General features: G+C 54.4%; 10 protein-coding genes and 1 non-coding gene across 11 annotated transcripts; 5 read left to right on the top strand and 6 right to left on the bottom strand.

Moving 5' to 3' along the window:
* Positions 1-210: 210 nt before the first annotated feature.
* On the top strand, positions 211-651 carry N657DRAFT_640640 (uncharacterized protein). The gene has a single exon (XM_062792009.1). The coding sequence runs from the start codon at positions 347-349 to the stop codon at positions 524-526; it is 180 nt and encodes a 59-aa protein (XP_062650550.1). The 5' UTR covers positions 211-346; the 3' UTR covers positions 527-651.
* A 2,708-nt stretch (positions 652-3,359) lies between these two features.
* On the top strand, positions 3,360-5,128 carry N657DRAFT_564881 (sugar transporter-like protein; the record flags this gene model as incomplete). Its single annotated transcript, XM_062788320.1, has 5 exons — positions 3,360-3,582; positions 3,675-3,860; positions 3,920-3,983; positions 4,042-4,527; positions 4,588-5,128. The coding sequence occupies 5 exons, from the start codon at positions 3,360-3,362 to the stop codon at positions 5,126-5,128; spliced, it is 1,500 nt and encodes a 499-aa protein (XP_062650549.1).
* A 164-nt stretch (positions 5,129-5,292) lies between these two features.
* Positions 5,293-5,783, bottom strand: N657DRAFT_677511 (uncharacterized protein; the record flags this gene model as incomplete). The annotated part of the gene is made up of 3 exons (XM_062795995.1): positions 5,293-5,596; positions 5,673-5,701; positions 5,724-5,783. 3 exons carry the CDS (start codon positions 5,781-5,783, stop codon positions 5,293-5,295), a joined length of 393 nt encoding a protein of 130 aa, XP_062650548.1.
* Positions 5,784-6,934: 1,151 nt separating this feature from the next.
* On the top strand, positions 6,935-8,846 carry N657DRAFT_630738 (uncharacterized protein; the record flags this gene model as incomplete). Its single annotated transcript, XM_062791001.1, has 6 exons — positions 6,935-7,113; positions 7,257-7,484; positions 7,541-7,691; positions 7,762-7,825; positions 8,206-8,798; positions 8,844-8,846. 6 exons carry the CDS (start codon positions 6,935-6,937, stop codon positions 8,844-8,846), a joined length of 1,218 nt encoding a protein of 405 aa, XP_062650547.1.
* Positions 8,847-9,241: 395 nt separating this feature from the next.
* Positions 9,242-10,258, bottom strand: N657DRAFT_677509 (uncharacterized protein; the record flags this gene model as incomplete). The annotated part of the gene is made up of 1 exon (XM_062795994.1): positions 9,242-10,258. One exon carries the CDS (start codon positions 10,256-10,258, stop codon positions 9,242-9,244), a length of 1,017 nt encoding a protein of 338 aa, XP_062650546.1.
* Positions 10,259-12,312: 2,054 nt separating this feature from the next.
* Positions 12,313-13,392, bottom strand: N657DRAFT_640637 (S-adenosyl-L-methionine-dependent methyltransferase). Its single transcript, XM_062792008.1, has one exon. It carries the CDS (start codon positions 13,328-13,330, stop codon positions 12,470-12,472), a length of 861 nt encoding a protein of 286 aa, XP_062650545.1. The 5' UTR covers positions 13,331-13,392; the 3' UTR covers positions 12,313-12,469.
* Positions 13,393-13,849: 457 nt separating this feature from the next.
* On the bottom strand, positions 13,850-13,938 carry N657DRAFT_t23. Its single transcript has one exon. It is a non-coding gene; the product is annotated as a tRNA-Asp (tRNA).
* Positions 13,939-14,217: 279 nt separating this feature from the next.
* N657DRAFT_175510 (uncharacterized protein) lies at positions 14,218-15,065 on the top strand. Its single transcript, XM_062786090.1, has 3 exons — positions 14,218-14,795; positions 14,851-14,942; positions 15,012-15,065. The coding sequence occupies exons 1-2, from the start codon at positions 14,302-14,304 to the stop codon at positions 14,873-14,875; spliced, it is 519 nt and encodes a 172-aa protein (XP_062650544.1). The 5' UTR covers positions 14,218-14,301; the 3' UTR covers positions 14,876-14,942; positions 15,012-15,065.
* Positions 14,909-15,643, top strand: N657DRAFT_175515 (uncharacterized protein). The gene is made up of 2 exons (XM_062786091.1): positions 14,909-14,942; positions 15,012-15,643. The coding sequence occupies exon 2, from the start codon at positions 15,078-15,080 to the stop codon at positions 15,447-15,449; it is 372 nt and encodes a 123-aa protein (XP_062650543.1). The 5' UTR covers positions 14,909-14,942; positions 15,012-15,077; the 3' UTR covers positions 15,450-15,643.
* A 137-nt stretch (positions 15,644-15,780) lies between these two features.
* Positions 15,781-16,796, bottom strand: N657DRAFT_687183 (uncharacterized protein). The gene is made up of 3 exons (XM_062796875.1): positions 16,248-16,796; positions 16,056-16,192; positions 15,781-15,996 (listed from the first exon to the last, which is right to left on the bottom strand). Exons 1-2 carry the CDS (start codon positions 16,455-16,457, stop codon positions 16,100-16,102), a joined length of 303 nt encoding a protein of 100 aa, XP_062650542.1. The 5' UTR covers positions 16,458-16,796; the 3' UTR covers positions 15,781-15,996; positions 16,056-16,099.
* Positions 16,797-17,420: 624 nt separating this feature from the next.
* On the bottom strand, positions 17,421-18,002 carry N657DRAFT_564577 (uncharacterized protein; the record flags this gene model as incomplete). Its single annotated transcript, XM_062788289.1, has 2 exons — positions 17,421-17,840; positions 17,892-18,002. The coding sequence occupies 2 exons, from the start codon at positions 18,000-18,002 to the stop codon at positions 17,421-17,423; spliced, it is 531 nt and encodes a 176-aa protein (XP_062650541.1).
* Positions 18,003-19,459: the final 1,457 nt, after the last annotated feature.

The raw sequence follows: 19,459 nt of genomic DNA, 5'->3' as shown, positions 1-19,459 counted from the left end.
ATATAATGAACCTAGCCCGGATAGTGGAGCGCGATACCCGGGCCCGGGGTCTGCCGGCTCGGCCCCACTTCGGAGCTTGGCCCCGGGCCAGCCCGGGCCAGCCCGGGCGGGAGGCGCCGGGAAATCCGGTCGCACGAAGACTTGGCTTCGCTTAGCAGGCCAGGACAACATCGTCCAAATCAAGATCTACAGTGTCAGATAACGAGTCTTGTACTAGACAGCGTGACCCACCAACCGGACACCCCCTGCAACCGGAGATGCCGATCGTCATCACCCACCCAAGCACACCACCTCCAACACCACCTTTCTCACTCAGTTCCTCTTCAAATTTGTTCAAACTAAGATCATGGTAAACCTCAGAGAGCAGTGTATCCAATCTGCGCTTCAGAATATCCAGGATGGCGTTTCCCTGCGTATAGCGTCGAGGCGATGGAATATCCCGAGGGCGACGCTGTCCGACTACATGCACGGAGCAGAAACGCGTCGCAAGAGCCAGATTCTAGGCCAGCGGCTTTCTCCATTATAGGAAGAGCTTCGTCGCCGACTGGGCTATCAATGAGGAAAGCGCTGGTAGAGCTCCGAGTCGTCGTCTACTTATAGCTTTTGCTGAAGCAGTACTAGCCGAGGGCAGAGATCATCGTCCTCTTAGAGCGCGATAGGTAGACCGTTTTCTACAACGTAATCCTACAGTCAGCACAAAAACCGGTATATTGCTAGACTCGGCGTGAACTCGCGGTTCTACTCGTGCTAACTACGAGGACTTCTTTCACCTTCTACGTAAGCAATTGCACTCTAAAGATATCAAGCCAGCTAACATCGCTAATATAGACGATCATGGCATGTAGGAGTTGGAGATGCGCGCTAGAACGGTGATTAGTAGCTCCATAACTCGTTATACTATTGTTATAGTATCTGATGACACTGCCTGGGTCTCTGTTATCGAATGCGGTACTGCTGAGGGCAGGAGACTGTCCCCAGTTATCATCTTCACGGGGGCATCTCCCTAGGGCTAATAGTTCCCCTACAACTCCGCTTCGAAGAAGCACTGCCATCCTGGAGATATATGTACTCAGCTATAGGCTGGAGCAATAGCAGGGTTGCCGTATATTGGTTCAAACACGTCTATCTGCTAGAGACTAACCCGGCAAACCCGTCGGATTGTCGTCTCCTTAGTCTCGACGAGCACGGCACCCACGTTAGAGGAAATCATGGTTTTAGCAATCCCAACCAAGTACAACTACTCTATCTACCAGCTTATACAAGCAATAAGACCTAGCCACTTGATCGCAGCGTTTTCTCGGCTCTCAAGGAGTATTTTCGCTAAAACACGCGAGTATTTAGAACCGCCATAGCGACGGCCTCGATCAACAAACAGAGGTTCCTCTACTGCTACCGCGATGCCACGTGACGTGGCATAAGCGCTCGGAACGTAATTTGTCACGGGTGGACGCAACTGACCACTGCGTAACACCCTCAAAAGAGGGACCGTGGTTTGAACTGTCCAGTCGAACCAGGAGATGCGCACATGAACCTCACACTGTCACGACCCGTGACATAATTTCTGGCTTCAGAAAGACCGGAATCTGGCTATAAAATCCTGCAAAAATCCTCGATGATCTAGAATCAATAGTCGAAGAGAGGACGCCCCCCGAGCAGCTATCTACGCCTACGAAACGCCAGCTATGCACCGAGAACTCTACTATCTGGACTCCATAGCAAGGTCAGGATATCCGGAAGGCCATCCACTTGGCCAGGCAGCATGACTCGCCGACTAGCAGAAGCGTAAGACATCTCATTGCCAAGGTTGGGGATGTGTTGGATAAGAAAAACATGGAGATCGCCGCTTTAGAGGAGGCTCTGCAAGCCGCACGCAGAGATCGGGAAGCTCAGAAGCAACGCACGAATACCAGAGTCAAAGAGGATCCTAACGACCCATTTGCGCGCGTAGAGGATATAATTACGGCTCAGGAAGCAAGTGAGAGATTCCCCAAGCGGAGGAAGCGGGGCAGGCAGAGTAACCCGGAGCTAGTCGTTGAGCAGGAACAGGAAATGATCATTCATGGTCTGGATCGCCTTCGGCGGGCCGAGGAGATGTAGAAACTCTAAATTCAGTAGCGGTTTGCGTGGTTGTAGCAGATGGACCAGGTTGAAACCTAAGCGTGGTGGTCGTCGATCGTGTCCAGTTTGGGGGGGTGTCCGGTTGGGGGGTCGCGCTGTCTACTACGCATCAAGCAAACTATACCATGTTGGCATACAACACAACCAAGGGGGCAGGTAGACCAGGGCACTTCCAATCACAAATCAGCTTTCAAAGGCAAAGGAAAACTAGGTATCAACCAAGTATCCATGTAGGTTGTCTCCCCAATAGCATGAAGCAGGTGTAGCAAATGACAGTGGCGGTGAACCTCGTATAATAACAAACGGCGAAATCAGGCTGATGAAGTTTAGAACAAACATGAAGATTAACGAAACAATGAGAAGAAGGAAGAGTACGAAGAAAAGAAGGGAAGAAGGCAGAGACAGAAAGTTATGAAGCCAAGACCCAAAGAGTCAGCACCGGTGCGACCACTCACAAGGCATCACGAAAGGACTGGTCATTGCTTAGAAATTTCCAGCGGTTAACCGGGCCGGCATCGACTTCTCAACCCCCTTTCTGATCCACCTGCAGACCACAACTTGACATCGGTAAAAGAGAATGACGCACGTACATGCATGCTCATGAATCTGGCAACCAAGTTCACTTGTATTAGTGGTGGATAAAAGGTGACTCTCAAGTCATTGCCGACCAATCTTGGTACTGGACCTTGAAACAAGCTTCTCGGGCTCGGGGTAGCTATTACCGTGAGCGGAGTTGTATTCCTGAGTGGCCGATCGCCCAAATGACCTTCCATCTTAGGAACCATCTCCAACAACCCCAAGACCTCCGTTGCGATCCTCCGCATCCTACGGCCAGGGTTGGGGGACACTACCCCATCTTCCCCGGATTTCTCATGATGTGGGCCAATTTCAACCGATGGGCTCACATTGCAAATGAACCCCGCACGCGCTCTGTCATTTTCCTGTCATGGCGTATAATAAATTGGGCACCCTGACTGTTCTGTCTGCGTGGCCCTGTGCACTTGGTAATCAATATACCCCTTCCTCTTCTCTCGTGAGAGTTGAGGATAGACGACAAGAACACCTGCAACGATTGACCGCGTGCGTAACCATTGCTCTTTCCCGTAGTCGCCATGGCGACCTCAACGGTGTTGGTCAACCACCATCAAAAGGTGGCCGACCAGGATCTCGAGGAGAAGCTGGGCCAGAACGCCATTCTGCAGGCCAAGCAGGCGACCGACGATGAACACGCTCAAACCCTAATGGACGCCCTGCGGCAGAACCGCAAGGCCGTTTTTTGGTCCGTCCTCATTTCCATGTCGATCATCATGGAAGGATACGATACCATTCTTATCGGCAACTTCTTTGCGTACCCTGAGTTCGCCAAGAAGTTTGGAAACTATTACCCGGAAGAAGACGATTGGGAGGTCTCGGCTTCATGGCAGACGGGGTTGAACATGGCCAGCACGGTTGGCGCCATCTTTGGTACGTGCCTTCAATGCACAGGGATTCCTGACCGTCGGTTGTTCTTTCAGGTTACAGTGGCGTTAATATTTAGCAATTATTTTGATGTTTAGGCGGTCTGTTAAACGGCTTCTTTGCTTCGAGGTTCGGTTACCGCTGGGTCATGATTGTGGCCATGGGCTTCTTGAACGCCTTTATTTTTGTCGTGTTCTTCGCACCCAATGCCGCCACATTGGTAGGCGGCCAGATCCTGTGCGGGCTCAGCTGGGGTGTCTTTGCGACACTGAGTCCTGCGTATGGTGAGTCAAACAAACACCTGAGGACGGCTTAAACATCGAGTCTCACCAGCAGTCTCTAGCCTCCGAAGTCTGCCCAACGAACCTGCGTGGCTACTTGACGACATATGTTAATCTTTGTTGGGCGTAGGTCTTTTTGGTGTGCCTTCATCTAGCTTCTCTGACTCACTCTGATGATCGCTAGGATCGGTCAACTCATCGCCAGCGGCGTACTTCGCGGCTGCCTTCCCATCGAGGGTGAAATGGGCTACAAGATTCCCTTTGCCATTCAATGGTTGTGGCCTGTCCCCATCATGCTGATCGCGTACCTTGCTCCCGAGAGCCCTTGGTTTCTCGTTCGTACGGACCGTCTCGACGAGGCCAAGGCGGCGATTGCCCGGCTCAGTGGCGAAAAGACGGACGAGCAAATCAATTCTCAGCTTGCGATGATGGTTCATACTACCAAACTTGAGGCCGAGGTCACCAAGGGCGCCACGTACCTCGACTGTTTCCGCGGCGTCGATCTCCGCCGCACAGAGATCTGCATGCTGACGTTCATGGGCCAAATCTTATCCGGCTCCTCGTTTGCGTACACGCCGACATATTTCTTCACCACTGCCGGCATGGAGACATACAACGCTTTCAACCTCAGCCTTGGTGCCAAGGGGATGGCCTTTCTTGGAACTGTCCTGTAGGTCATGATCTTCTGCTTGCGTCTGCAGATGCGTTTGCTGATGTCAGAATATGACAGTTCTTGGTGGCTCATCACCTACTTCGGCCGGCGAACGCTCTACGTGTCGGGCATGGGCATGCTCACACTCGTGCTGTTCATCATTGGTATCCTCGACGTCTCGGCCGGCGAGCGGGGTCTCTGGCCATCAGGAGGGCTGTGCGTCTTCTGGCTCTTCACCTACTCCCTCACCATCGGGCCGCTGGCGTACAGCATCATCTCCGAGACATCGAGTGTGCGGCTGCGGCCGCTCTCAGTCGTTCTCGCGCGCACTGCCTACCAGCTCACCAACATCGTGTCGCAGGTGCTGTACAGCTACATGCAGAACCGCACCGCCTGGGACTTTAAGGGCAAGTCGGGTTTCTTCTGGGGCGGCACAGCCCTGTGCGTCTTCGTCTGGGCCTACTTCCGCCTGCCCGAAATCAAGGGCCGCACGTACGAGGAGCTGGATATCCTGTTTGCCAACAAGACGCCGGCGCGCGAGTTTTCCAAGGCACATGTCGATGCGTACGCTCTGTCAGCGCCGGTTGAAACGCATGAGCACACTGTGAAGAGCGAGTAGGTAGTAGTTCGAAGAGAGTAATTCCGGAAGAAGTCTCCGTTTTTCTCCCCCGCCTACCCCATGACCTGCAGTGTGTGTATAGTAAGTCATTCAACAACATTGGCGCACATTTCGCCCTGACTAACGTTGGTGCGACTGCCTGTGGTAGTCTACCGTAAATTTTCTCACGATACACTACGGCCCAAAACCAGTTTTGCCTGGCGCATATCATCCTCGGTGAAGTCCTTCTTTGTAAGATCCATCCACGCACAGAGATCCAAGTCGAATTCCTTCAGGTTTGGTGTGTGCTCGAGGACAGCAGCGACTGCTTCCCCAGGACCGAATTGCTCGGCCAGCTGCTCGAGCCTCAACCCCGCGTCGAGCGGCCCGCAACAACCGGCCATGAAAAGGCGGAGCAGCGTAAATTTCGGCGCAGCCCGGGATAGGGGAAAGACGTGTTCCAGCTCGTATCCGCTGGCGCCGTGGCTCCTATCACCGGGCTATTAGTAAGCTTCGCCGCCAGGCTGCCGGGTACGGGCTCGCAAGCCGGCTGTCATCGGCGTACAGCCAAAAGGCGCTGTTCGCGAAGAATGTCTACAGATCAGCGGCGTGGTACGCGGAGGAGGAGACTTCCGATGAGACGGCGGTAACCTTTGCTAGAGTCGACGAAGGCCATTTTGGTTATGTCGGGGATGTGAATCCAGAGGAAAGCTCGGATGCCGTAGTTTTGGCCATGTGTGACCTTCTAGGTTTATTGAAATCTCGGCGAGCACTGCCAGTTAACGACCTGGTACCTTACAGAAAACCCCGCAGGAGACACTGAGGTGTGTGCTTGCATTTCAGGTATTGTGGGCATGGCGAGGCTGTGACTCTAAAAACTAACACCCAAACTCCCCACGTGGTTGCATTGTTTGCTCTGATTTGAAGCGGTCGCCATATAGAGACTGTAGCTCGACATTACCTAGCTCGGCCCTTGGAAACACGCTCGGTTCGCCTACATATCCTACCCTCAGCCCAATCTTGACGTTGCACAGCACGATGCTAAAGCAGAAGCGGTTCCCTTATGCGCAATGGCTGGTCTAGATGCGTTACTGAAGTTTCCGGTCAATTGCTTGGTTGTCGAGTCAACACAGCCCCTGCATCCTAAGCGGCAGTTCGTTGAGCCTCATTCCACAGCCTCCTACCCCAGGAACGAATGAACCAGGCATACCTATCCGTGCCTACACAAGGTGCGCATGACTCTTGAGGTTCTCTGCGGCTCAGCATTACACAGTTGCCCAGCCCAGAGCCCTGGGATGAAGTTGTTACTTACTATCAAGCCATATTGTCCAGCCTGTAAGCCATCCTCCGCCCGCACGTCCACGCGGTCTCTCGCCCCTGTTCACTCATCAGTCAAGTCGCGGCATCGCCGGCGGACAACGGACGATAAGATGCGGCCCCCAATGGCGTATACGCAAGCACCGAGTATGCGTGTTTCTTCTCTACTGGGGTTACGCTTGGGCTCAAAGCGGAAATTATCTGACTGAGAGGCCGGTGCTTCTAGGCGTTGACTGCTCGCTGAGCAAGCCGTGCAATGAGGTACACTTGAATCACTGGGACCGGCCCACGTGCATCGTGCGCATACAGGCGCGGCGGCGTCAGGAGCCCTTCTTCAGCGAGCGGTACGAGTCAAGCGACGATACTTCCGGCGGCTCCCCGACGGGTCCCTGTCCAACACCACCGAGAACATGGCGCTGACGCTCAAGGGGTGCGAGGCCTTTTGCGTGAAGAGCACCTGGTACTGGGATGCCGTCCCCCGCCTGACGACCTGGATCTTTCCCGGTCGTGATGCTGCTCGCGAACATCGAGCTGTCCCCCATCGACAAACATCGCTTCATGAATGCCGTCTACGCCGTCGGGGATTCGATCGACTCGTTCTGGTCACTGCTGCACAAGATTTACGTGTGGCGCCGCCTCCACGCCATGGGTATCGACCGCTCCGGGCCGCGCGGCGAGACACGCAGCTGGTAGAGTTTCGCCTCGGCAGTGGTGCGGTGGTGGAAGAGGAGGAAGCCATTGGAACTGCAATGGAAGCGGTTTTCCTTGAGTTTGGGTCTGCCTGCTTGGCTTGGCGGAGAGCAGGGTGACAAGGGCAAGGAGACGCACAAAGCCATCAGGATGATGGTGGACGAGGTGGCGAGCGTGTCATCAGCGCGGTCGAGCTGGACGACCAGAACGAGGAGGAGGAAGGGGAGTCGGAACATCCTCATGACCGGGCTCGTGTGATCGCCACGGTGCTGACCGGTTTTGAGGGGATTAGCGGTGCTTACATCGAGACTGAGCTTCGCTATACCGTGGTGATGAACCGGCTTGGAAACATTGGTCAGGCCGGTCAAGAGTCACCCAAAGCCTGGCACCAGTGGCATCACTGCGCGCCGATGCTTGCGATACCAGGACGAACGAGTTTCTCCGTACGTTGCTGGCCATCTTCATCTACGTCTTTGGTGTCGCCGCAGCGCTCAACGAATCCATCGGCGGCGCCAACACGTCCAATCCGGGAGGGCGCATCTGCTCGGCCGTGTTCCTCATGTGGTTCGTCCCCTCTGTTCAGTAACGTCGTCGGCACCTTCACGAGCCGCGGAACCTGCCTCACCATTATGCGGTTGTTTGTGCAGAATGCTAAAGCGGGGCTGGAGGAGGAGGAAGCGGACTACCAGACCACCTGCGAGGGAGGAACCGGTGAGCCTCACAATCCCATCCCCACCTATTGCAGGCGGGTTGTCAGCCACGGTGTCAGGGGAAGTCGGTCCACGAAGTGAACCTGCAGATGACTCGGGAGCGAGTCGCATCAGCGCTGTGGGCAGTTTTATCATAATGTGGTACGCCGTCCTGGTCGGTTGCGGCTGCCGCCACGTCTGGGTCGTCGGCTTTGACTGTAGCCTGCATTTGGCTGCACAACGACAAGCTCTCTGCGAGAGAAGTCCACGATAACACCATTTCCGTGGGTTCTAGGCGCGCATGTCCCGAGCTCGAATCCGCCACCAACCCCATTTAGAGTTGCCAGCGCTCGCCCTTGGGGCTCAAACTCTCCCTTGGGACGAGGCCTGACCACCCACCAGATATGACGTTCGTGTCAATCCGGATAGGGACCACTCGCCTGCCGCCGTCCCGTCTCATGACTGTCCTTCAAGCCCTCCCCTCCATCGAACAACCACACCTACCGACAGTCACCTTCCAGCTCTTACAGCGCTGCGCGAGGCACGGCGTACCGGACGCAGCGGAGCCATGCGACGACTCCTTGCCTCGGCATGGCAATCCATTTTTCCACCAGGCAACATGGATCCAGCGGCGCCGATGCTACGTCCTCCTCCTAAAAGACGGCATCGTGGGGCTAGGTAGGCTCGCGGCCGTGTTCCTGTCGACGTCGGGCGTCTTTAACGACTGTTTCTGCTGGTCCGCATACATGTGGCATCGCTGGCTTCCCGGGAACTGGGGCCGCGAGGCGTTTTATGACGAGGATGAGTTTGCGGCTGAGAGGACGGTGCACCGCCGGCGCCGCGGTACTTTTGCGAGCCCCATGAGCCAGCGAGGGGACAGCACAGCGGGGCGGCAGGCGGGAGGGACTGCGCCGTCTCCTGGCAGGCCACGAAACGGCAGTGTTCTCGCGCGGAATCCACAGGAGGACTCCAACAATACGGTTAGAAGATGGAGAGTAAGGTGCTGTGGATTTGAACACGATATGAATGGAACATAACAGTAAAGGCCTGTGGTTCCGTGATCATGAATGAAGACCGCTCATTGTGAGTCGTGGCTCTCTTCCCCTTTCAACACACGGCTTCCAGCCCGCGGCTGACGGTTCATGTCCTTCGTCAAATTGTTGACTATGCAGCCCGGCATTGACTGGATCAGGAGAAACACGGCATGTGTCGGAATCGGCAGTTTTTACCGTGGTATGTTTAAGAGATGCTGAACGACTATAAAAATCTAACCACCTTCGCCACTATTTCTTCCCATGTCACCTATACCGAACGGAGACCAAGTCGTCTCAAGACATTTACCCAACCAATAACGCCAAACAAAACGCTAGATACCCAGAAAGGCAAGAAAACAGGTGCGGATTCCATCAGAGTTCCCACGCACGCCCCTTCACCAGAATTACCTTTCCCCCTTCTTCTCATGCCGCTGCATATGCCGCTTGAAATTGTCCTTCCGGCCCTCGTACGGGCAGCCTGGATGCGAGCACTTGACCTTCTCCGAGCGCGTGTTGCTCTCCCGCGCGAAGTCCGGGTGCTGCGCCCAGAGGTGGCGAGCGAGGGCACGCTTATCAGAGTGACCTTTACCACAGTGTGGTAATGGGCAGTAGAAGGACGGTTGGCGGTGTTTGCGCTCGTGTTTTTTGTTGCGAGGCGGTAATGGGAAGTTGGAGTTGTCCTTGAGGTAGCGGTGGAGGTGGTTGGCAGAGACCGTAGGGCAGGCGTGGACAGACCTGAGGCCGGATCTGCCAGAGAAGAGTGTACACGGGACTTCAAAGCACTGGAGCGGCTGCGAAAGCGCCGGCGCGGTGGGTGGGTAGGACGCCGGTGAGTCAGCTGGGCTGGGCAGCGAAGGCGGTGTCAATGGGGGCAACGGCGTGATGCTGCCGTCAGAAACACTCTGGCTGCCATAGACCGAACTTGAAGGACTGATGCCTGGCATGGTGAGAGGGAGCTCGGGTACCATGCCGAGGTCCAAGCCAGAGAACAATTCAGGATCCATCCAGTCCATGTTAGTGAAAAGAGCTGAGGATACAGCGTTGCTGTCTAGCGCTGGAGCAGTCCACCAAGCGTCCATGTTCTCCAGAGGAGCACTGGTACGGAGCACCAAGTCCGTGTCAAAACCTTCAAGAATGGATTCGGTGGGGCTTCCGCTGTGCATGCTGGAGATATCGTTCCTCAACGGTGAGTAGGTCGGGCTGATTGCATGCGGTGACACCGCCCAGGACGAGGACAGAGCGCAGGCTTGCGTCTCGACGCTTCCGGCACTGAAGGAGCGATACTTGGGAGTTTGATGGTTGGCAGGAGTCGTTGAGATGGCGGGAGTGATGATCTTCTTCGGAACCCAGACCCACTCCCCTTCCTCCTCCTGGAGGAGGCAAGGGAAGTCGGACTGGGCGTAGGGTGTGGTGTGCGTCATTTTCTTCGTGAGGCCCAGCTCGCGGCAACGAGCTGGATGTGCTCTCTCGAGCTGTGCGTTGGTGTTGATGTGGGTGGTATGGTTGTAGTGTGGGCGCGAGCCTTGTGGGAAGACGGCGACTTGTGTGGCGAAAGGCAGATATGGACCAGTTTAACGACGTGATCCCAGGTCGGGAAGCCTTGACGGGCTTTCTATCGCCTCGCCTCAGACATGAGAAAGATGCGTGGCTTGCTGGGACCGACCAGGCTCCGCCTCGGGTGGCAGGACCAGTTGTATGTCGCTCCGATCACGCTCGAAGCCCAGGCGAATATCGTCTGGCCATCGGCAACTTGAGCTGGACCGGCTTCCTCTTCCTTCCAACTGAAAAAATCGACCGAGGAAAGTACTAGCTGAGTCTCCGACACCACCTCGGCTCTGTCTGCAGGCTGAAATGCGGCGTCGAAAGACAAAGCCCTACCACGCCGGTCGGTCGCAGACTTGCAATTGTCGCAAGATGTGTGTCGGCACTTGGAGCATTCGCCATCTTGACTGCGGCGTCCGCCGTAGTCAAGATGCATCGAGCGACGCTTCCGTCCCAGGAGTTGCTCGAATCGTTGCGCCTGAGCGAGAGCAATCTTGTTGACGACGCAAGGTGCACGCCGCTCTGACTGTTTGGAATCAGCCGGGGCAAGTAGACGTGCCATTCGGAGCCCTCCGTCGTCCAGGTGTTTGACGTAGTCTACAACTAGAACCTGCTCCTCTTCGACGGACGATGTCGGGGATCGCCGTGGATGGATCCGTGCCAGGCTTGTCCGCAAGCTGCCGATGGCGCTGAGCACAGATTGTTGGAACTGTGCTGCTCGTTCCGCTTCTGTGCGAGGAGCCCACATCTTGCTCAAAAGCGAAGTGGAGGAACTTTCGTGCAAGTCCGTACCGCGGTTGGCGTCTTTCCAATCACGCCCTTGAGGTGTCCAACGGGGCTTTCGATGTTCAACGTCGGCTTGGTGCAGGTGGAAGGGAACGGCTTGAGAGATATGACCAACATCGTGGACCAAGATATGAACGTCACCGTGGACCTGCACGTGGAATCGTCGTCGGGTCTCCCGAGCGTGCATAGAGGACCTCGGGAAGTATGGTGAGTTGATTGAGGCACCGCGGACCTACGGCATGGGTTAGGAACCGAAAGGGTGAAATCGCGTGTTTGTTTCGCCTACCTGATCAGCCATTGAGGGCCGGGCACGGGGCGTGCAGTGCCAAGGGCACGACGTGATAGAGATGATTTGATGATGCCTGGTATGGATTAAGACTTTGCGTGTGGGAAATATATGGGGGAAGCTACGGAATCAAAGCATAATATCACAATGCAGCATGAGTCGGATTTGAGAGAAATGAGGTTGAAGGGGTAACTTGAGATCGTGGCTCGGCGGGGAGTCATCGGATTTATCGCCTTACCTCATGGCCCAAATTTCAGGTCGCCTTGGCCGATGGTGTTCGCCGTGGGTCGGCGGCGCCCTCTCGGAGTTTCTGCACGGTCATTGGCTGCTTCTCAACGCCGCCCCACTGAGGACGCACAATCAGCCCCCAATTTCCGTCCTCAATTGCGGCGCAGTTGTCTGTTTTGTGTTCAATTGAGGAACGCACCTTGACTTAAATGCTGTGTGCAGGTCGTGGCGTCGATCGAGGTTTGAGAGCGTTATCAAGGTCCTCCCACTATCTTGAGCTTTCCGTTTCATGCATATATTGAATCGCAGGCTGGACTATAGCTTCAAAGAGTCAATCGCACAGCGAACGGCAAGCGGGAATGGGGTCAATGATTCATTCATTGCTGCCCTCGGGTGTGCCTTTGTGTTCGTACTGAACCTGTGAAGTATGACCCAGTTGAAGCGATAACTATATAGCTAGGTTAACAATAACGTTAAGTTAATGGTAATAAAAGAAAAGATCAACCTCCCGGTAACTAGTTACGGTATTGAGTGAAGTAAGGTACCTCTCAACTTTCATCAAGCTAATAATCCGTACATTTTAGCCTTTTAGGTCTTCTTAGCAAATGTCAATGTGGTTTGCGCCGCTACTAAGGTATACTAAGAGCTAACCAAAAACTTAACTCCCACATTGCTTACTTTCCGTCAGGCCAGACAAAGGCTCTTATCATCCAAAGAAATAGATATAAGTATGATTCGCGCAACCTGATCTCTGGTATTACCTAATTTCAGATCCCTGACCACAAGTGGCCTACCGGAACGCAACCACAAACCGTCTAGGGTACATCAGCAGCACCTTTCCATCCCCCGTCGGCGGATACTCCTTCTCCAACCTCCTCTGATACTCGGCCAGAAAAGCCTCCCTCGCAACTCCGTCCGCTGGCAACGCGTTCAAAAACGGCTGAAGGCCCGTCCCCTTGGCCCACTCGACGATCTCCCTGGGTCCATCCAGCACATGAACATACGTCGTATTCCACGTCTCGACGGCCCGACAATGCGGCTTGAGCGCATCATAGTACTCCGCAAACGACTCGATATCGTCCCGCCCCAGTTTATCAACACTTCCCGTACCCGACAGCTTCTCAAAGAACTCCCTCCAAGGCCCTTCGGACGCCGCTGTCTCCCGTATCAAGCGATGCGACGGCTCGTGATAGTTATCGGGCATCTGAAACGCCAGCACGCCTCCCGACTCATTCCCGCCTTCACGCTGTTGCGGTAAGGTGCGCAGGAGACGGGCAATAGTTGGGATGCGCTCGTCCCGGCGCAGCCACTGGAACACGGCGTTGGCGAAGAGCAGGTCGGTTCCGAAAGGAGGCTTGTGCGTGCGCAGGTCAGCTTCGGCGAACGAAATCTCCGGGAGAGTGGCGCGGGCTTTGGAGATCATGGCCGGGGAGGAGTCGACGCCGGTGATGCTCGCGCCGGGGAAGCGGATTGCGAGGAGGGCGGTGCTGTTGCCTGGGCCGCAGCCCAGGTCGACGATACGTCGGGGCGAGTAATCTGGCCTAAGAAACGTGAGGAGGTCGTTGACGGGGCGATTGCGCGCGTCGGCGAAGAGGAGGTATTGGTCCGGTGACCAGTCGCTGGCTCTAACTGCGGGCGTCGATGTTGACATGCCGGCAGTGAACCGCCTGGATACGGGTTGCGACGGAGTACTGTAATTGGGAGAGAGCCCAAATGTTGTTGCGAATTTGAAGATGTGTTGTGTTGGAAAAGGTTTTGTCACCCAAGGAATGCTTGAGCCAGGAGAGAGCGCAGCCATGCTGCCACCTGTGTACCTTACCTTATTGATTGCGGTGAGAGAGGTGATCTGAGGACAGTGATTTGAGGGACCGATTTAATAAGTGATCAACAGGGAGCAGTCATCGTGGTGTTATGACGGAGCGGCCGCGAAGCCGAACGGAGATCGGGCTTCAACCGAAAAGGGACTTGGCCAGACGGGTAATCCGAGCGGAGATTCGGCTCGTACGGTGTTGCGGCAAAGGTTAAAAAATTGTACTCATGTGCGAGGCAGGAGCGTGATCGCGCCTTCCCAACTAAGATAACCCCTGAAATGCCCAATATACCAAAACGTTTTGGACACATCGCCAAAAAATAACACGAGCAGCCGATGGGCTGGCTGTGCCGCTCCGGTCTCTCCCGCCGGGAATTGAACCCGGGTCTCGAGCGATGTCGACCACGTCAGATGACAAGCTCACATACTGACCACTATACTACGGAAGATTGTGGCTGTTATCAGCCACTGTAGCTTGGTGGTGTAGCCGAGCTTGTCCATTATGTGCAACAGTTTTGTACAGAAACAACTCATGCCCGACCCCACCACGACTGTCACATATCATCCCAATCCCGATCCCGATCCCAGTACATTGAACAAGTTCACCGCGGCACGACGCTTACCGGATCTTCAGCTACTCTGAGTCTCTTCTTGCCTGAGTTTCTCCATCGTCGACGCAAAACGGCGAACTCGATATGCTTGGGTAGCCATGCTTTGATCACACAGCTGCCCTGCGAGATAATCGCCAAAATCCTGCGCAACATCGACTCTCCTAACGTGCCGCCATTTCTACACCTTATTCAAGGAATATCATGGATCTAAATCTCGATTCTTCGCCATCAAATTACCCCGGCCCTCCTTCCACACGCAGTCGCCGTGGTGGAAGCGTAGCGTCTGCCTTGGCGCAGGGTTCTCACAAGCTCGTTCCGGTTTTCCTTGGCAAGCTCAACGAGCGGCCGGCGCGTCTGGTGGACCGGCTGCCAACTTTCCCAACGGCCTTGATTTGGAAAATACACCGCACCCATGACGTGATTCACGCCTTCGCAACCGACTTTGCGACGCGCGCCTTGGATTGCGTTGCAGATGGAGCTGCCTCAGCTGGTCCATCCACAGAAGTAGCGCTATCGCCTCTCAAATACTTTCGCTTCTGCCGGGCATTCTACAGGGTCGAATCATTCTACACGCTTTTCCAGTACGGTTTGTTTGGAAACAACATGGACAACTGGTTTTTTTTCGAGACGTCCGTTTTGGGAAAACGAACAAATCGGCTGTGTATACGAGTACTTGCCAGCAAGGCTCGCCGAAGGTCAGTACGCTAACGTCAGAACAAACGATAACCTGAGCAGTGACCATATGGGTAGCTTCTCACGATGTCGTCACCCATGATGTTTTCTTCGGGGGAATCTCGATCTACTATCTTACGCCTGGGGAGGACGACCGATATCACACTTGGGTTGGTGCCCTTGAACTCCTCATTCGCCGTCCCACCTCTGTAGCGCCTTGCTGACGCCTGAACGACTAGCTGTCTCAAGGTGTCGAGTTTGTTTACAACCTGATAGTTGCCGACTCTTACGATGCCAAGCACAGCATGTTGCAGTCTGCTCTGAACTCCAGCTCCCGCTGTGTCAACTTGCTTGAAGCCTTGGTCGCATTTCTCGACGGCCTCTACCTCCCGGACGGGAGCACTCTGGAGCAGCTATCTGAAGAAGAGTTGCGCTCTTTTACCCCAAGCCACGCTTATGATTCTGCCCAGGACGCCACAAACCGAGGGCCGTACGAGTCTTGGCGCCACACTCGTGCAAATTTGAGGTTGGAGACATCGCTCATGCACGCTGATGACGGTTGCCTCCATGAGCGCGCCTACGTGTTTCGGAACCAGGACCGCGTGCAGATGCACTTCGGGGCTGGGTTTGGGGAAGGCCCCATCTCCAAATGCCATCCGCGAGCGGGAATATCATGATATGCTGGATACGTTCGCTCAGAGGTCAAAGATCGGGCGGAAAAGGGGCAGGGGTTCTTGGAGCAGCGCTGACACGAGCCGGATAGTGTGGCTGGATTAACTGAACTGGGATGAAAGTTCTAGGGTGGCCACAACAGCGTTCTCAAGCCAGTTCCAATACGCCTAGAGAAAAAAACAGACGCTATCCTATTGCATGTTGCTATGCTGCCAAACGCCGTGCTCTCGCCCAGGTACCGTTAACCCACGTGCATTAACGACACACTTCGGGCAATCATCGCCTGTAATACTTCATGTCAGGAAGTCACATCTGGCAGTCTGAGCAGCGAGGATCCGGCATGTTTATAGCATTGCGGTCATGGTGTCCCGCATGTTTACTGCCTAACATACAACGGCTGCCAATTTGGAACACTCTTAATTCCTGTGCTTGAATGCCCCGACAAGCATCATACCGTGAACCACGAGATTCGAGTCCAGTAATTCACGAGATTTTAACTGGAATAGCGCCAGCATACGAGTTATCCAAACTTGTTGTCGATGTAGCTGTTGTCTGCAAACTGTCTGTCAGCTTTTAAAGGGCATTTCAACGGGGTTCAAGAAAGTGCCTACCGATCCCGAACGAAGCCTCTGTGCCCGAACAAGTACATCCAATGTTAATTAAGCCTTTGAAATCCCCAGACGGGGTCCTTGTTCCAAAAGAAGTGGCAGCTGTCGCACTGAGCGCCAAAGTTTCCGTATAACTGCCACTGCTCCCGAGTAAGTGAGTTGACGCTTGGAAACTCTTGCGGAATCCCTCCTTACAAGGATTTGGTTCTGGTCGTCGTCGAAAACGAGACAGGTGTTGAGGTCGAGCGAGGTCGGCTGCCAAGCAGCATTGCTCCCCTGGCCGTCGTTACACGCTCCACTGAGGACCTCAGTGGCCGGGTCGAGTGTGAGGTTGCGGCAAGTAGAGCTGATGTTTTCCGCCATGACGGCAGAGATGAGCGGAAGCAGAGCAAAGACTGTTTTCATGGCGTCGGTAATCTCAGATGTCAATACCTCTTTGCTGAGACCAAGATGAACAGAAAGGAATGAATAGGCAGCCCAGTCGTTTATGTAGTCATAGAATCAGAACCATTTGGCTACTCGCATTCGTTGCTCTCTTCGGGGTGTACTGAAAGTTCAACACCTCGGACTTAATCTTCTGCACGCAGGTCTCGTGATTGCAGAAGAAGTCCAAGTGCAACGGCCCCTTCTAGCTAAACCACTTACTCTGGGCAGACACCGTAAAAACAGGCTTAAGAATGATTGCTAAGCAATAGCTAAGGAAACCTTGAAGATTCAAGCTAACCGTATCAACACCACGGTTTCTCGAAGTTGGGAGATGTATTGCTAATCGGGTACAAATGTGGAGGGAGGAAGGAAGGTCGCATGCATAAAGCCAAATCCTATTGCTACGCAATGCATGAGTACGACCGGAAAACGTGGCTTTCGCCTGAGGTTGCTGGAACTTTCATGTTGCCAGCGAAACTTATCTAGGTCCGCTACAGGTTCGGTAATAGAACGCCTAGCTGGACGATAAGATGTTGCCATCAAAGGACATACTCTTGACGCATAGGTACCTACATTGTTCCCAAACCTCAACATCCAAGCTGTCTGGTTTGGAGAGTTCGAGGTGATACACCTATTTCAATTTCCAAATTCAGGCACTTCAGTTATGTGCCATGGATTACCGGCTAGATCGCCGGAAATCCCAGGTGTGTTCGGTTAGGTGACATCTCCCTAGGATCGGAGCTAAGGTCTAACCATTGTTGCCCGATTGGATGATCTTGTTCGAAGTCCTGAGGTACCCTAGGGTATGGTATCTTGACCTACACGTACCTACATCTACCTACCTTATGCTGCCACTCCCATTCCGTCTTTTCCACGCCTGCTTCCCTCGCTTTCTCCCCCGAAATGAACCTGAAGCATCCCGGCCATTTCCCCCTCAAGCATTCACAGCGGAGCCCTTTCAAGATCCGCCGGTGAATGCATCCCAACCACCTGCGGCACACCCTGAATAGGCCTCTGCCATCCCGCCCGGTGCTCGACAAACTGCTCCACTTGAGGCCGCAGCTTGGTCTCGGCCAGCGAGAAGTCGTCGACCGTCCCCGTGCGCAGGATCGTCAGGCCCGGGAAGCGCTCACCACGACGGTACATGAGGGTGCCGCACGTGCCGCAGAAGTAGTTGGTCATGAGCCCGCCGGAGCGCACTGTCTCGGACTGGGAGAAGATCTTCAGCTGGTCGCGGCCCCGGACGTGGCGGAGCTGAGCGTCCGAGACGGTGATATTGGACATGTACAGGCCGCTGCTAATCTTGCGGCAGTCGCTGCAGTGGCAGACGTGTCGGTTGACCAGGCCGGAGCCTTGGATGGGCTGCTCGAGATGGTGAGCAGAAACCCAAGAACATGGGCGGATAATACTCACAAAGACAAGTTGGACCGCTCCACAAAAACAGGTTGCAGTGGTTTCGTCCTCGGTTGACCAGCCGTCACGGGCAAGACCGGCGACAGGAAACTTCGCGTCGGAGGCTGCCATGGTTCAAGGTAATCTCTTGATTGTGGTAGGATTTTTCAGTTCGTGACAGAGGTCTTTCGAGCTGGTCCGCCCCTGGGTTGATCAACTTGATGGTACCTCGATTGGTACTCAAACTGACTTAGGCTGCTGAGACCGGATTAACGTTATCGGATTGCCAATAGTCGAGTTGCCAACGTCGAACGCTGTCGAGGTCGCCATCCTTGACAACATGTCGCGAGTCTTATACATGTACACGGTGGCAATCAAATAGTGAGTACCTCGACCGGAATGCTCCGGAGGTTGGTAATGCTGCTCACTTGAATCAGCAAAAAGATTCTAGAAGCAGTGTCAGCAATCGCACCCGGAGTACTCCGGACACCCGCCCAGTCCCGACCCCGACCATCAAGAATCCAAATTGCTGGCATTTTATGCCGGTTCGAGCATGCGCCCACTGCTGATCCAATACAGCTCCGACCCTAACGTGCACTTTCAGTTTGGCCCCTACCATCTGGCCATTCGGCTCGGTAGTGGAATGCAGGCAGGGCGGGCCACGCAGCCCCCTAATGACCTAATCACCCCAACGCAGCTGTCTTCCAAGGATTCCAATCCAATAGTTATCCATTCTTACGCATAATTTATCCCGGTCATGGCAAATGCGGCTTCAATCAAACGCAGTGTGCCCCTTGAGTGCTTGCACGCTGACATCTGAATCGGTCTCGATGGATCCGTTCAAAATGAGATCGCATTGGCACTACGCTAGCCCCCACGACTCCAGCCACCAAAAGCCTCATGTTGACGTTTTTTTGAGGCATTGGCGTTCGATGAGGTGGTGGTATTCTGGTGATATTGTTGGCTCTTCCAGAACCGGACTTGTTCATTTTCCTTCTTTTCCTCTTCTCCAAGTTGTTTACGTCCTTGTGCAGGGTGCCGGTCGCGCTGTGGTAGTGTTCGCTTTCGATCTCGTCCTTGGAAACATTGCGAGCAATGACCTCTGAAGTGCCGGGATTGCCTTGGATCTCGTCCTGGGAATTGCGAACAACGACTTCCGAAGTGCCCGGCTGGGTCAGGTTGAAGGCTAGCGCTTGAAGCAAACGGCAATAATAAAGGAGAAGAAGACTGTAACTAATATACTTCATGTTGATGTCTGGTAAGGTGATGAGGCAAGGAGGAGCAAAAGACCGTAGTGGGGTTTCTGGAAATATGTCGGGCAATTTGATGCGTCGATTGTGTGCTGTATGAACGGCAAGATGCGAGGACTGAGACGTGGAAACCATACACATGTTTCATACTTGGATTGATTAGCACGGCATCTTCCAAACTGTTGCGTTGTTCCGCTAGGCCTCAGGGAGGAGAACGGCCCGGGCCTCTTGTCTCTGTTGTGGGGAGCTTCATGCTTCCTGGGGCTGCTCCGTGAATCTGTAGGCAAAGGGAAATCAAGGGCAAAGGGAAATCAAGGGCAAAGGGAAATCAAGGGCAAA

Source organism: Parathielavia appendiculata, assembly GCF_033297405.1.
Source record: "Parathielavia appendiculata strain CBS 731.68 unplaced genomic scaffold N657scaffold_2, whole genome shotgun sequence".
In the NCBI taxonomy this organism is placed as follows: domain Eukaryota; kingdom Fungi; phylum Ascomycota; class Sordariomycetes; order Sordariales; family Chaetomiaceae; genus Parathielavia; species Parathielavia appendiculata.
This window is presented reverse-complemented; position numbering and strand designations above follow the sequence as displayed.